The following is a 14,979-nucleotide window of genomic DNA, read 5'->3' as shown; positions in this document are numbered from 1 at the left end:
GACACAGTTATAAAACTGTGTGTATGCATACCATTCTAAATTAAAATGTAGTTTATACATCTTACTCATTTACATACATCTTTTCTGAATGACATGTTAACTGCGTTTGTTCTCTTTCAATGCATCACTGAGTTTCAGAGGGATAGTGATAAATATAAAGTTACAAAGTACTCTTTGGAAAGAAATATAATTCAAATAAATAAAATCAAATTTTTATAAAATTTATATGAACAAGCATGCTTTAAGTACACAATCTGAATGAATAAATAAAATTTTTAAATAATTAATCTAGGTCAGTATACACCAATTAGCTCTCTCCTGCTCTGCTCTAATCAATTTGCTTGACACCTTCTACTTGTTCCATTATTTAAATGACTTAAAAAGATGTAGAAAAGGTAAAAATGTTATCAAGAACAGAAATACATACGTTCCTATTGCATGATGTAATTCATATTATGATTACACTCACCAAGAAATTCAAATACACTCATCAAGAAAATGCATTCAATCAGCCATGAGTGCTGCTTTACGTTTTATGGCATTAGCTTTTCAAGTATTGCATATACATGTACTGTATACTCACTGGAGGTAAACAACACTTTGGATACATTAGATATGTATCTTATAATAATTTGGCAAAACTAGAGATAGATGTTGAAGAATTATTGAAAAATCCGGCAGTCATAAAAGATTTAAATACGCCTTTCTATTTTGCTGACCAAGCACTTCAAATAAAATGGACGCAACAGCCTTTTCTTCTAACATGTACCATTACATTCTCTTAAAATATAATTTCGAAGACATACTAAACATAAGTCTAGGCAACAAGAGAAGCAGAAAGCATGTGTTAAGCCCCGTTCACATGCAACGCTCCTTCACACAGCTGCCGTTAGCAAGGGGAGAAAATGGAGACATAATAGAGTTTCGTCTTTAGGACCCGTTCAGAAGACCACCGTCTTCCTTTCCCTTTACACCTAAAGAATCTGTGAACAATCACGTCTCTGAATTGGCAGATTTCTAATACTGTTTACACATTTTTAACGTGGTTTAATGTTGTTAATTTTGTAATCTGTACTTTCGCAACTGGTACTTGAACTTTCGTAATGGTTCCTTAAAAATATATGCTTTTTAATTATTATTATTATTTTACAAGCTGTTATTTAGTTCACTCTTGGTGCTCGTCGCTATGGTTAAAAGATGGTAATGGATTTTTAAACTGCTTCCCGATAAGATGTAGAACTTTGTACATACACTGCTTGTGGATGTGGTGTCACGCTTTTGATTTTTAGAGGATTAGATTTTTTTCAAATTTAAAGTTGAAATGACATTTGCAGATATTAACAAATAAACTAAGAATCTCAGAATATTATAGTTTGCACCATAACACAGTGTGGAAGAAAAAAAATTAAATGAAATTTTTAGCGTAATTTTTTAAAAAAATATTTTGGGAGAATTTTTGAAAATCGTTCATATTTTTAGATTTTTTGACGCCCATTAATTTTTAAATTTCATATCTAAAAATACATCGGTTACAAAATTCCGGCATTTTCACAGCTTATAAAACAAACTTTTCGCATTTAAAAAAATATGATAAAGGAAATTAATTGGATGATTTTTTTTTTTTTTTTTTTTTACTTTTTTGAAAGATATGCAATGAAGCAGAATGGGAATTATTGGTTCTTCTTGGGCATCAATTCGAAACATAGGTTTCAAAGTAATAATCTCATTATACCACACTATTTTTATGACATTGTTTATGCTATATAAGTTGTTATTGTTAGCAGTTGTTAGTTCAGCTTGAGATTGGAGATATTTCTGAGTTAACTTTCTCTTAAGATGGGTTTTGCATTCCGTTGTGTTTAACGTTCTTATTAGATTGAAGCATAACTACTGAAGTTTTGAAGTGTTTATGTTGATAAAATAAATTTAATTAAGCTATCATCAAATTTGAGTGCAATGACAATCATTTACGAACTATTATCAATCTATTACAAACCCGTACGCATGCAACAATATTATAATTAATAAATGTATTAAAATTGTTTTGAACGTGTTTTACAAAACAAAAACAGGTAAAGAAAAACTCTGCTTGCGTTTTATGAGTTTTTGCAATTTTTCTGGCCACATAAGGTTTTAAAAAAAGGTTTGTAAAATATATTTTTATGTTTACCAATTGAATAAATAGCACTAGGTTTGATTTATATACATATGTGTGTATTGAAATTCAGTAATAAAATTTTAAAGATTTGAAATGATTAAATGTCTATTTAGACAGTTTGTATTCTTTAAACTGCAAATGCAAACTGAGAAACCTTTTGCACTTTTTTCAATAAATCCTTTTACTTAAAGTCCTAAAACATATACAAGTATGGACTAAATTTTTTATTATTTTTACGGCTTATATAAAATTATATACTTTATAGAAACAAGGATGGGTTTTGCAAAATACTCAAAGGAAAAAAATTATTTGAAATGAAAATGTGACTGAGATCATATTTGTTTTAAAGATTTTAGATAAAAGTGTACTTTTTCCCTCAGAAACTAATTCATTAATTGCAAAATCATTCCTTGAAGTTATTAAGAACACTAATAAATACAATAAAAATACTGTGGGGGGAGACATTAAAAATTGTAGAAGAAAGACATTTTAATTGTAAAATTTTTCTTCAAATATTTAAATTAAAAAAAAATACTAGCAATAAAATTTTTTCAGCTTAAAATTATTTTGTCTCACAAAACCATTTAATAATATTCATAAAAAGTAGATGAAAGTGCTTAATTTTTTTTTTTTTTTTTTTTTAATCATTCAAATGGTACCGAGTCCCTTTTCGCGTTGAAGCCAATATGCACTTGTCGTAACTTTAGTTTTAATTTGAACGATATTTCTGGAATACAGATAACTTTGTCTGTATCATCAGATAACCTTGTCTGTATTTGTCTATAATTTCCATATCTTGTACAGTTCTATCTAATTTTTGGGGGGATTGCTATCACATCCCCAGACATCTATCAGCGCGATTGTTTCACTGACAGTCTAGCGAGCAGTAACCAAAATTAAGTGAACCGCGCAGTATAGTACGTCAAATCTCCCCATTTGCCCTGCTCCCGAGAGGTAAGGAACATTCAACCAAGTTCTACCTCCAATTCGGCGAGGCAGTTAATGCTTGTCTCATGTGAACGGGACACGTTGGAAGAACTGGTTTTCGCTACCGGTCGAATCTGCTCTTGTGAACAGGGTGTTATATATTCAGAGACACTGTTTAATTTGGTTAATTAATAAAGTCCTAAAATTATTGGTTGAGTTTCATTTCATAAAATCATTTGTCTCCAGTGTTATGCATATGATGACAGCTACTAATTTTAAAATGACCCAGTTACAGACTTATTAGAAGCAATTACTATTTTGTACAGAAATTGATTCATTAAAGAAAGGAGAAATACCCAAATTAAGAGAATTAAGGGACTATAGCAAATTTAAGTTAGAATTTTTATTCAGATACTTTTTATCATTTAGCTGAAACCTTGAAATAATTGATTACTGAGCTTTTATATCTAAATAACACAATATGACTGTAGAATCATATATGTTTTAGGTATTAATACTTCAGATCGGATGCCTTTTAAAATTCGTTTTCGATGAGACAAAACAACTTCGTTTTATTAATATAAACAACTTTAAATTTCAAAAGTTAGTCATCGCACATCATAATTTCTATCATAAACAAAAATTGCAGTAATTAAACTGCATATATTAAAAAAACCCTCTATATGTATGGCATCTGTTATGTGGTTTCAGTGCGCGACCACTCTGCCACTAGAGCATTGTGTCACAATGCTTACAATCCTCTAGAGGTTCGGTAGTCACGCCTTGAAACCACTGGCGCTTGCTTTTCAAACAGGAATGTTTATTTTTACCCGGATATAGATAAAGGGCTTTGAAACCACAGAGTAATTTTATTACTAAACAATACATGCACCTGCCCAGTAAAAAGGCCTTTCTTTTTCAGAGACTTTTCTCTGACCTCAACCCACTTGCTCCCCAAGCTAGTATTGTGATTTTATAAATTATTTCCTGTCGTTTAAATTTAATGTAAATATACTTTGCTATAATTAAAAATAGAAATTGCGTAAAAGTTTTATTTAAATTAAAAATATTTTCTGAATGTTTTGGGACGAAATACGAATAAAATAAGTATGAATGGGAAACGAATGAACTGTACAATGCCAAAAAGACCAAGCCCCCCATTAACATAAAAAACCACAAATTTCATGTGTCAGATGAAAAGAAATTAAATAACACTGGACATATACCAGTGAAATTTAAATCCAGGCAGTGTACATTTTGTAGCACAAGGAAGAAACCTCATAGAACAAGATTTATGTGCGAAACGTGCAATGTGGGTCTATGCCATGCACCAAAGAGACAAAACATGCTTTGAACAGTGTCACAAAAAAAATTTTTTCTTTGAAATTAAAAAAAAAAAAAAAAAAAAACAGAGTCCTTTTTTATCTTTATTTTACTGCGTTTTTTAATCCATTTATCCAAATGTCCTTATTATGTAGGTACTTATATTTTCACTGCTATAGAAAAATTGCATAAATGTTTATTTTTTAATTTTTTCTGACGATTTACTTTGTAAAATAATGTAAAAAAATTATATATAATGCAATTCTTACATACATTCTTTTAAAATCCATAAATTTCGTCATTTATTGGAAACGCGCGCGGAAAATGGTAAGCTTTTCCCCCTACTACACCAGTAAGTTTCAAAGTCCTAGATGGGCGGTGGTTTCACAGTGCAACCACCACCCACAGAACAATGGGCAAGAGTAGATTTTTTTAAATTCATATATTATTTGTCTCTAGGATCATAATATTCAATTTCTAGAGTTTTTAGTTAAAAAAATTATAAAAATAATATCGCGTGCGTCAAACGGTTAAGAAAAAGTTGTTTCAGCACTGTACAGGGGAAGTCATTTAAAAAAAACATTCTGAATTTACTTTATGACACACTATTAATAAATACTTATCTATTTATAACATGATTATGGTGTAAAGATATTTGTATTTAATAAGTGTAAACCTTATGACTTTGGCTGATTTTATTTTGCAATTCTAAGAAAAAATCCTAAGGAAAGCTTACATTCATTAAATTATTTTTAAACAGGATGAAAATAAAATTATTAATTAATGTGTTGATAAACTTAGTACCATTTATTAATTTAAAGCAAAATTAAATACAAAATACCAACCATCTAAGCATTGATTATATCTTCATTAAAAAAAAATCTACAAATCATCTACAGTATATTAAAGACAGCTCAGAACAAAATAAAATTTAAAAAAAATAACACTGAAAATCACAAAAGGCAATAAAATAGAAACTGCACACTCACACTAGTTTCTTTAATGAATTTCATTTATTGCTGGAAATCATTTACCTTGGTAGTTTTCCTTATTGAAGGTTAGAAACTAAAAACAGACTCGGTTATCTAACAGAAAACCAGAAGATTCAATGAAAAACTGGCCGAGTTGGCAGCTATTGTAAGTATATTGTAATGTGCATGATAATTAATTACTACTTTATTTAATGTTAGTTAAATATCACCTGTATAATTTATCAATTACAACTTAGCAGAAATTAAATAATACAAATATTAAATTTTACATGCAGTTCACTACTGTCTGCAGTTTCATGCACACCCGCCCAAGTCTCGGCTTAAGTTTACTGCCCACAGATACAGAGACACTGCTTATTAGCACTTAATAAAGTTAAAGTAAATAAAGTTAAATATCAAAGCATGCGAAGAAAAAACAGCAAAGCAGATGTATTGTCTTCACATGCTTTTTTTATATTTAAGCCTTTGAAGGTTTATTATTAACTGAATAAATCATAAGCATTTCGTTATTAGGTGCAACATTTTGTGCAGCACTTTTTAGAAATGTCCCCGATTTCCACCCACAGCTGTTTTTTTAAACAGCACTCATTTTCAACACACCAGAATGTCAGATTGTAAATTCCTTAGAAAGATGTGCTTGGTATATTTTTAACAAAATCTGAAGTGCTTTAGAGGAATTTTTTTAACACTACACTAACTATACCATAACGAAAATTATTTAAAATCTATAAATAAACAATATTAAACTTTATGAAACAATATATCAGTATTTACACATAGTGATTCAAACTGAATGTAACACTGTGCACAGCAATACAATACTTGTAATGTAAATACTGAATAAAGAAAAAAACTTGCAGCAGAGATAAAATTATGGTAATTAATGATTTTCAAGTTCACAGCTAAAAATAAATTTTAGTCACCTGCACCTTTACATTAGTAGTACCTATACAATTGTAATGACTAAGAATCCTCAATAATTTTCCACTAGTTTTACAACAACTTTGATTATCCAGAAACCCCTTAAGAAAAATTACTTTTTTACATGGTAACCCATGTATGCGCACACGCGCACAGCATATGAACCCCAATTTCTACCTTCAAATCAAAGGTCTTTAGTCTTTGCCTTTGTTGCACTAAGTCCAATTTTTTCTTGTGAGGAATCGCGATGCAGCTGTGTAGTTTCTATAATGATGAAACCATTGCATTTAAGAAATATGGCATTTTACCTTAAAAAAATGTGAAAATTCATATTCCATGAAGCTGTACTTCGTAAATGACTAAATTTCATGGATCAAAATTTCTGAAAAGCAAAAACAATTTGCTGTGTACATGGAAAAACAGTTTGCTCAATGCTAAATTTGGGTAATATTCAGAAGTGAAAAGATATCACTGTGAACATGGAAAGAATGAACAATGTGTAGTGTCAAGCTGTGTGCGATGCCAAGTTTCTGCAATTAGCTGATCCTTTCTGAAGTTAAACAGGCTGTTAAGTACATGGGAAGAACAGTGTAAAAAAAGGCAAGTTTTAATATGTTTCTTGCATTTTTATTTTTGTAAATTGGCTGATGCTATATGCAATTTATAGTGCTCTGCCATCTTCAATAATGACTGTTGTCTTTTACATCTTAGCTTAACAAAACATTAGTCACTGATGGTTGATAACTTTTCAAAAAAGGGTTAGGAGAATCGGAAAATGCCATTTTATTTTCTGAAGAGAGCTAACAGCCAGATTAACGAACTAAACTCACCATTTGCTGTCACATCTGTTTTTTTAAAATCCCTTCTTTTGAATCTTTTTCATTCAGTTTATTAAACATTCTTTTTTTCTTCGAAGGATGCTATTACAGTAATAAAACTGCTAGTAAAATATGGAATGAGTAATTTAATTCTTCCTAATTATACAGAAAATTACATAGTATGTGTAATGCCATCCATTATTATGGATGTGCATATTTATACGGACCAATTTGTTTAATGGGTTGAAATTTATTTTATACAATTCCTATCATTCATCTGTAAAGCAAAGAGCTTTGAAGTTTCTTAAAGGTCAGATGCACAAATTATGAGAAATTTTCATGTCATAAGTCAGATTCATCAGTATACCAAAGCAATAAATAAAAGAATTAATATTTACTGTGCAGTATACAGTACCATGTTCTGAAATGATAAAATAATGAACAAATAAAACAAAATTCCTATCAAAGCACTCCTAAGTGCTGAAACATTTAAAAGAATCTGCTTATTCTGCTCTGTTTGGCATGGCCAAGGAAAGTAAACATGAGATAAGTGCAAGATATTGCATTCCTCTATGTTAGGATGTTTTTATATATCTCTCTGCTGAATAATTATTTCATATTTTTTTGTCACTGAAAGAAAGATGAATGATTTGTTTTCCTTCCTTTCAAAAGAGGGTGCGGATAGTAATATTTCAGCCAATCAACAATCCGCAGCAGTCAATTTTGATACGCTTGAAGATGGAATGGAAGTATCATTTTTTTTAAATGGCAACTCAAAAGTGGTTCCTGATATTTGTTATCAGGTGACAAAGATGAAAACTTACACTAAATAGTCATTCTGAAATGCTTTTACTGCATAATATTCCTCTCATTCGACATAGGTTTATTTTTATTGGTTACAAATATAAACACTGTGGCAAAAAAGGGTTGGCAGTTCTGTATCTCCTGTTCTACTGGGCTGATTGACGAAATACAATTTGCATTTTTTATGTCTTGAAAGCATGACTTAGGATAGGTTTTAGGTACATATATAACATTGTTCTAATACAAGTATTCTGACACAAAAAATGGGACTTTTTTCTGAAATAACATGCCAATTTTTTGCCATATTTTGAATTATGTCAAACCAAGTTTTGCAAAAATCACATGAGTAGTTTTTAAAAAAATAGCTCTCAAAATTTTAACTCCTCAATGTTAAATGAATTTGATATATATTTATTAATATATCTTTTTTATTAAACTCGATTCCTTCTTTCAGAATTCAAAATTTAAGCTTAATCTAAATATAATTTACACAATTTTATGACTTATTTTAAAAATTTGTATTGTGAAATATTTTTTATAAATTTTTCAATAAATTTGAATTATAACCTAAAAATTTTTATCATTTTAAAATAGATGTATTTTTAGACACACCTGCAAAAAATTAGTTTTTATATTCACAATGTCCTAAGATATTTGAATTTACATACTGGTGTACTTTGAAATTTGGCATATTTGTTACAAGCGATAATATAATAATGCCAAATGTAGCTGGTTCAAACACTATGTTAAAATTATTTGAAAGTAATAAACGTGACCTTTTTTCCGCTTGTTTACAATGAAAAAAAGGAAAGCAGGTTGCTATAAATTAAGAAGTTCATCAAGTGAATTATTCTTGGAGCATGTAATTTCAGAAAGTCTGATTTTGTGTCTATATTAGAACAGTGCTATATATCAATTTAATATATATCCTAAATCGTGCTTTCGAGACATGAAAAACACAATTTCATCAATTGGGCCAGTAGATAAAAAATTTTCCCTTTTGGTGTGTGTGTAATGTACATCAGCCATCTGCAGAAGAATAAAAGATCGAAATCTTTAAATTATTTTTACATAAGTTGCAGCAATGAAGTTTTAATATTATGACAAAATGAAGCATTTAAATTGAAAAGATTTTTTTAATTAACTTTAACAGAGAACCATAATGAGAAACATACTTTTCATATAAACTGATCACAAACCATACGATTTTTTTCAATTTAACAGAGAACCACAATGAGAAACATACTTTATTTTTCATATACACTAACCACAAATCATTAACACAAAATTTCAGACACAAATGAATAATGGAACCAATTATAAAAATGTTTATAATATATAATGTTATATATACCAATTATAAAAATGGCATTTTTACAAAAAGTATTAGTTGCTTGGAAAAAATCAAAAGACAACGAAATGATCATCACAAAGAAATGTAATCCACTTTCGTAGCAAAAAACTGACAAAATTTTACTGATGGATATCACATACTGAACAGAATTTTAAATCAAAAAGATTCTAGTCATTGCATACAAAAATAATCTAATCAGCAAAATACTCAAGAAAAATTATAATTCTGACAAATATGTACAGCAAAACTACCCCTGAATGTCAGTGATATAATTCACGATTTAAAGATCTAGGTCTGTATAGACAAAGTAACCAACATACAGCATTACTTTTATCGAGGACAAAATCAATTTGATGAACCAGCCTCAACAAGAGTATTTCTTAATTTCGCACACAAAAAAAAAAAAAAACCTTTTAATGCAGACTGAGATTTTTCTAACACAAACATTTAACAACTTATATGGACAGAATGATTTTTCACAATGAACCATAAGCAAAAACTTTTTCTTCATCTTGTATATATTACTATACTTTCTATATTATAAATATTCCAAATAACTATCACCATCTAGTACCAAACAATTTTGAAGTTACATACCAAGACTTCTATCTGTGGTATCATGATTAATATTGGGTTTTAACGCAAGTTTCCACCACTTTGCAAGGGCATGTTTAATCATTTTTTGCCAAATGATTTCTGGCATATGAAAGAAAGACTTGTTTTAGAGCAGTTTCTTTAAACTGTGGATTGTGGTTGCCAAAACTATTAGCAATTTTGATATTTCTATAACTTTTATAATAATTTTTAATTATAAAATATTTTTACGTAATGTATCTGATAATGGATAAAGACAATACAAAGAAAAAAATGAAAACATGTTGATGAATTTTTTTATAATAAAAACTTATTTTACTTTAAGAAATTAATGACTTAAAACTGCAATAGTATATTATAGTATAAGTGAAGAAACTGATAGTCTAACTCACACGAGTGTCCGATTTACGCAGTGTTATGGGGTCCCGCAAAATTTTCGTAAATATTGTGGGGTCCACACACCAAAAAGTTTAAGAAAGGAAGCTTAGGAATACTGTGTTGCGAAATTTTTAACAAAATATCGTTATAATTAAGTACAAAGTGTCAAATGGTATCGCAAAAGGTCAACTACAGAATGTCACAAAATCTTGTATATAGCTTTAGGTACTAATGTTGTACCATATAACACTGAAGGTTTACTACCGAATGTTAAAAAACAAGGACTATGACGATCAATAAGCAGAGCACTCTGGTCGACCTACTGATGTTGATATACCCCACTTGCGAGACTTGTGGAAGATCAGTATGCAACTACTCAAGAGCTTGCTAAGGAGTTAGACGTTAGTGCCATGTTCATTAGTCACACTATGCATTACATAAACTTGATGTACCAGTTTGATCGCTAGGTTCTGTATGAGCTGCCTCAAGCAGATAAGTACAGACATGTTCGGGCCTGCACTAATCTGCTTAAATATCAATGTAAGGGCAGAATTCTGGACCGGACCGTCACTTATTAAAAGATTTCCTTCAACAACACGGGTAGAAAGGGGGTTGATCTGCATCTGGTGAGTCAATTGGCAGTGCCGCAAAGTGCAATTAGACTAACAAAAAGATCATACTTTGTATCTGGTGGGATTGCCATGGTATTTTCTAGAGAGATTATCTGGAAAAAGATAAAACTCTCGACAGTAAGGTGTACAGTGAGATGTTAGTCCATGCTGATGTTGCTATCAAGGAAAAATGTCAAACTTGGGTCAAAGGCTTTGAGAAACTACTAAAACACCGACAGAAAATCAAATTCGGGTGTGGTTACTACCCACACTAAAGGTACTTGCCTTCTTTCCCTTAATTTATTAAGAACATTTTTTGGTGGAAAACTTTTGTTACAACTATATCAGATTAAGTAAGTCTTTCAAAAGAGCTAGTATTAAAGCTATAACTAGATTTCCTAACTGCTAACCAAAGAATGCAACTTGCTTTCAAATGTTTCTTTCCACTTCAATCTCACAAATTTTACAAATGAGAAGCCTAGTTGGAGAAAAATAGTGAAATTTTACAGAACACACATACTGAAATATGCCAATATAATTTCATGATTTAGCACATTAAATTGACTTATTTTTCAAGTACTTGCACAGAAACAAGCATCCCCTTCCCCAAAAAAGACAATTTTTAAATAATTAGAACTTAGTTTTAACTAAAACTAATTTAAAACACTTAAATTATTTTTATTAGAAAAAATAAACTCTTACTGATGTGCATAAAGAAAAAAGCTTTGCTTGAGATATTGCCATTTACACAGCATCACTTAGACAGTTCCCCAAACAAATTATACATGCACACTGAAACATGACTGAGCTTCAGAAGCTGTAGCACAGAACCCACAAAGTTTCAAACTTAATATTCATAAATGCCCTAAAAAATCAGAAACAAGAACTAACCCGTGAGCCATGGAATCTTGAACGATGTGGTCTCTTACTACGGTACTTTCTCTTTGATGTATCCTCTCTCCACTGAGGACGATGAACACTACCAGAATGAGCAAAACTGCTGCTGGATGACTCATCAGAAAAACTTTCATGTTTTTTGTGATGACGGCGCCTATGATCATCACTCTTTGGACTGTAATCACGATGATGGCTTTTTTCTCCATCGTATCTCTCCCGGCTGCAATAAAACCATTAACAATTTCATAAAATCTAATAACATACATAAAATGAACATAATAATAAATCAATACATAACAGATTCTGGTAATTCAAATGCTAACAGAAGTTGCATACTGACACACATATTATATATTATCAATTGGCTGATGGATAAAAAATGGTTAGGTTATTTAATTACAGCAAAGCCTCGAGGGCTATCTGCCTAACGGGAGGTATGCCTTCGTGGAGGACTTTCTAAGGGAAACTGGCTCGTATATACATTACACATGGATATGAAATGGACAGAGAAGTCACCAACAAAAATCAATCACATTTTCGTCACAGAATAGTGATAAATTCCAAAGACTAAAATCAAACATATTAACCCCGTAACTTCTGCAAGCGTATACAGTGGTGGCCAAAATTGTGGACACTTTTGAAAATTTTTATGTATTTTAACTTTGTATGTTTATAGAAAATATTACGTTTCCAGAATGCAAACTTGTATATATCATTTTAAAGAGATTTTATTACTGAATCCAATACAAAACACAAAATTCAATTATTTGCAATAAAAAAAGTTATATGTACTTTAATTTAATATAAATAAAAAAACACAGTTATGAAGTGGTTTGTAATGTCTAGCTTTCCTGGCCAATCACTATTCCTGATCTGAGAACCAATCAAATGTTAGTAAGTGCCAGTAGAAGCTGACATCATGTTTACACTTGAAACAATTCATTATTTTGCTTTGTTCTGTAGAAGGAGGACCTGTTTCTTATACACTGCAATTACAAGTAGGAATTTTGTAAAAATTTTTAATATTTAGTCAAGAAGCAATAACATCAAATAAAAGAGTAGATTGGACACCTAGAAGAGATGTAATATTATTGTGTTACGAGAAAGTGGTCTTTCCTCTGCTGAAATTGCATGACAGGTGGGTGGTTCAGTGACTACATCTGGAGTCCAAAAGATTTGTTTACGATATCAGGAGACAAATTAAATAAAAAACAAAGAAGGAAAAGGCCGAAAAAGGTGCACCACATCTATTGATGACAGAAGAATAAAAAGACTATGTCTCCAAGATAGAAAAATGTCATCAGCAGCCATCAGAAATGATCTGAATGATGCTGGTGTTTCTGTCAGTTCAAGAACAATCAGAAGATTAACAGATGTAAGACTGAGAGGTAGAATTAAACGAAAAAAGCCTTATCTTAATTTTCAGCAACGAAAAAAAAAAAAAGACTACAGTGGGCAAATGAGAATGAGGCGCCCATCAAATAAAAGGGAACTAATTGAGGCTATAATTGTTTCCTAGCATCATGTAATAACGAAAGAAGAGCTTAAAACTCTTGTCAGCTCAATGAAATGTCGATGTGAAGCTGTAATCAAAAATAAAGGGTACCCTACTAAGTACTGATAACTCCCTGCAATCATCACTATCTAATGTATATCAATAACTATTATCATTTAACTTTTTTTGTATTGTAAATAACTGAATTTTGTGTTTTGTATTGAATTCAGTAATAAATTCTCTTTAAAATGACATGTACAAGTTTGCATTTTGTGAAATGTAACGTTTTCTATAAGCATACAAAGTTCAAAAACATAAAAATTTCCAAAAGTGTCCACAATTTTGGCCACCACTATATATACGTCTTGCTCAAGGTGCATATATACGCCCTTCCGAAATGCTATAATTTGTTTTACGCTGCTGCCAGTAAAATTATCACAAAGCTTTAGAATGCAACACCACAAAGACCTTTACAGAGTATGGGAAGGAGGATATTATTTCAAAGAAGGGGATGTTCCTGAATGCAGTCTATTACTTGTGTTTCTGTTTCAGTAAAACCTATTTTTTTATTTTGCATCTTCTTTGCTTACTGTTTGCAGTAGCTGGTGGTGAAAGCAATGACTGTGCAGTGATTTCTTTGAGTGAGTGATTTCTTTATTCAGCGTCTTCAGTTTTCATATACTGTTTGTAGTAGGTCCCAGGAATAAAGATATAACGGGTGTTTCAAACCCACTTTTTTGAATTACTTTTTGATGAACTGCTCGTGCTTCATATTGTTACTAAAAACTAAATGTTTTGCAGACCAGTACATGAACCAATCTCTTGTAAAAGAAAAATCAAGAAAATTGTGACATCCAACCAATTCAGAAGAAATATGTTTTTTTAAGTATACTGATTTTACAAGGTATCAATCATTATACCTGATATTACACTTTACTGGTCTAAAAATAAATTGTTTGAAAATCCATCTTTTGGGATATTTTTTATTATAAAAACATAATTTTATTGCACTTTTACTGTAACAGGGTTCGTACACATTTCTACTCACTGAAATTAAGTACTTTTAAAGACCATTAATGAAAAAAATTAAGGACCTATGAGCAAATGGGAACTGAATAAATTCAATTGAAGATATTATCGATGTCTGAATTTCATTTTTGTAATACCATACTAAAAATAAAATAGATCCTTCAGTAGTATGCATTATTACTAAACATGAATTAACATAATTGTTAATAAGATTGAGAATAAAATAAACTATGCAATTTATCAAGTAGCATTAAATATTCTACACTTATGATAGTTGGTCATATTTGAATGTTTATATTGATTTCCTTGTCTTTTAAGCATCTTTTCTAACAATTAGAAATTTGTCTCAATATGCAAACCAATGCTCTCACTAGTTTCTGCGTGCTTCATCTCCAAACTTGTCAACCTCTCCATAATGTACCTATGAGGGTTTAATTGATCTGGTAAAAGTTTAGTAAAAAACCTCCGACAGACATGAAGCATGTCTGAAATTAACTACAATATCAGACAAAGGTTTAAATAAGCCTTTTATTTAAAAAGAACTTAGAACATAAAGGCATGTTCTGATGCTAACAAAATTAATTACAGCTCACAGTGACATAATTAAACAAGAACAAATTAAATTCAAACTAATAATGTGGACTAGTGGTCAAAGATTATACAATTTAATTGTAATTT

The 14,979-nt window shown here is 30.3% G+C and overlaps 1 protein-coding gene across 1 annotated transcript in view; it reads right to left on the bottom strand.

The window, feature by feature from the left end:
- Positions 1 to 14,979, bottom strand: part of Doa (CDC like kinase darkener of apricot) — a 55,299-nt gene that overhangs the window by 23,373 nt on the left and 16,947 nt on the right. Inside the window, exon 3 of the mRNA XM_035368828.2 lies at positions 11,772 to 11,997. Within this exon, the coding sequence (XP_035224719.1) occupies positions 11,772 to 11,997 (226 nt within the window). The remainder of the gene's footprint in view (positions 1 to 11,771; positions 11,998 to 14,979) is intronic.

This window comes from Stegodyphus dumicola, chromosome 9, assembly GCF_044657685.1.
Source record: "Stegodyphus dumicola isolate Sdum_Otavi_A_Nest chromosome 9, ASM4465768v1".
In the NCBI taxonomy this organism is placed as follows: domain Eukaryota; kingdom Metazoa; phylum Arthropoda; class Arachnida; order Araneae; family Eresidae; genus Stegodyphus; species Stegodyphus dumicola.
This window is presented reverse-complemented; position numbering and strand designations above follow the sequence as displayed.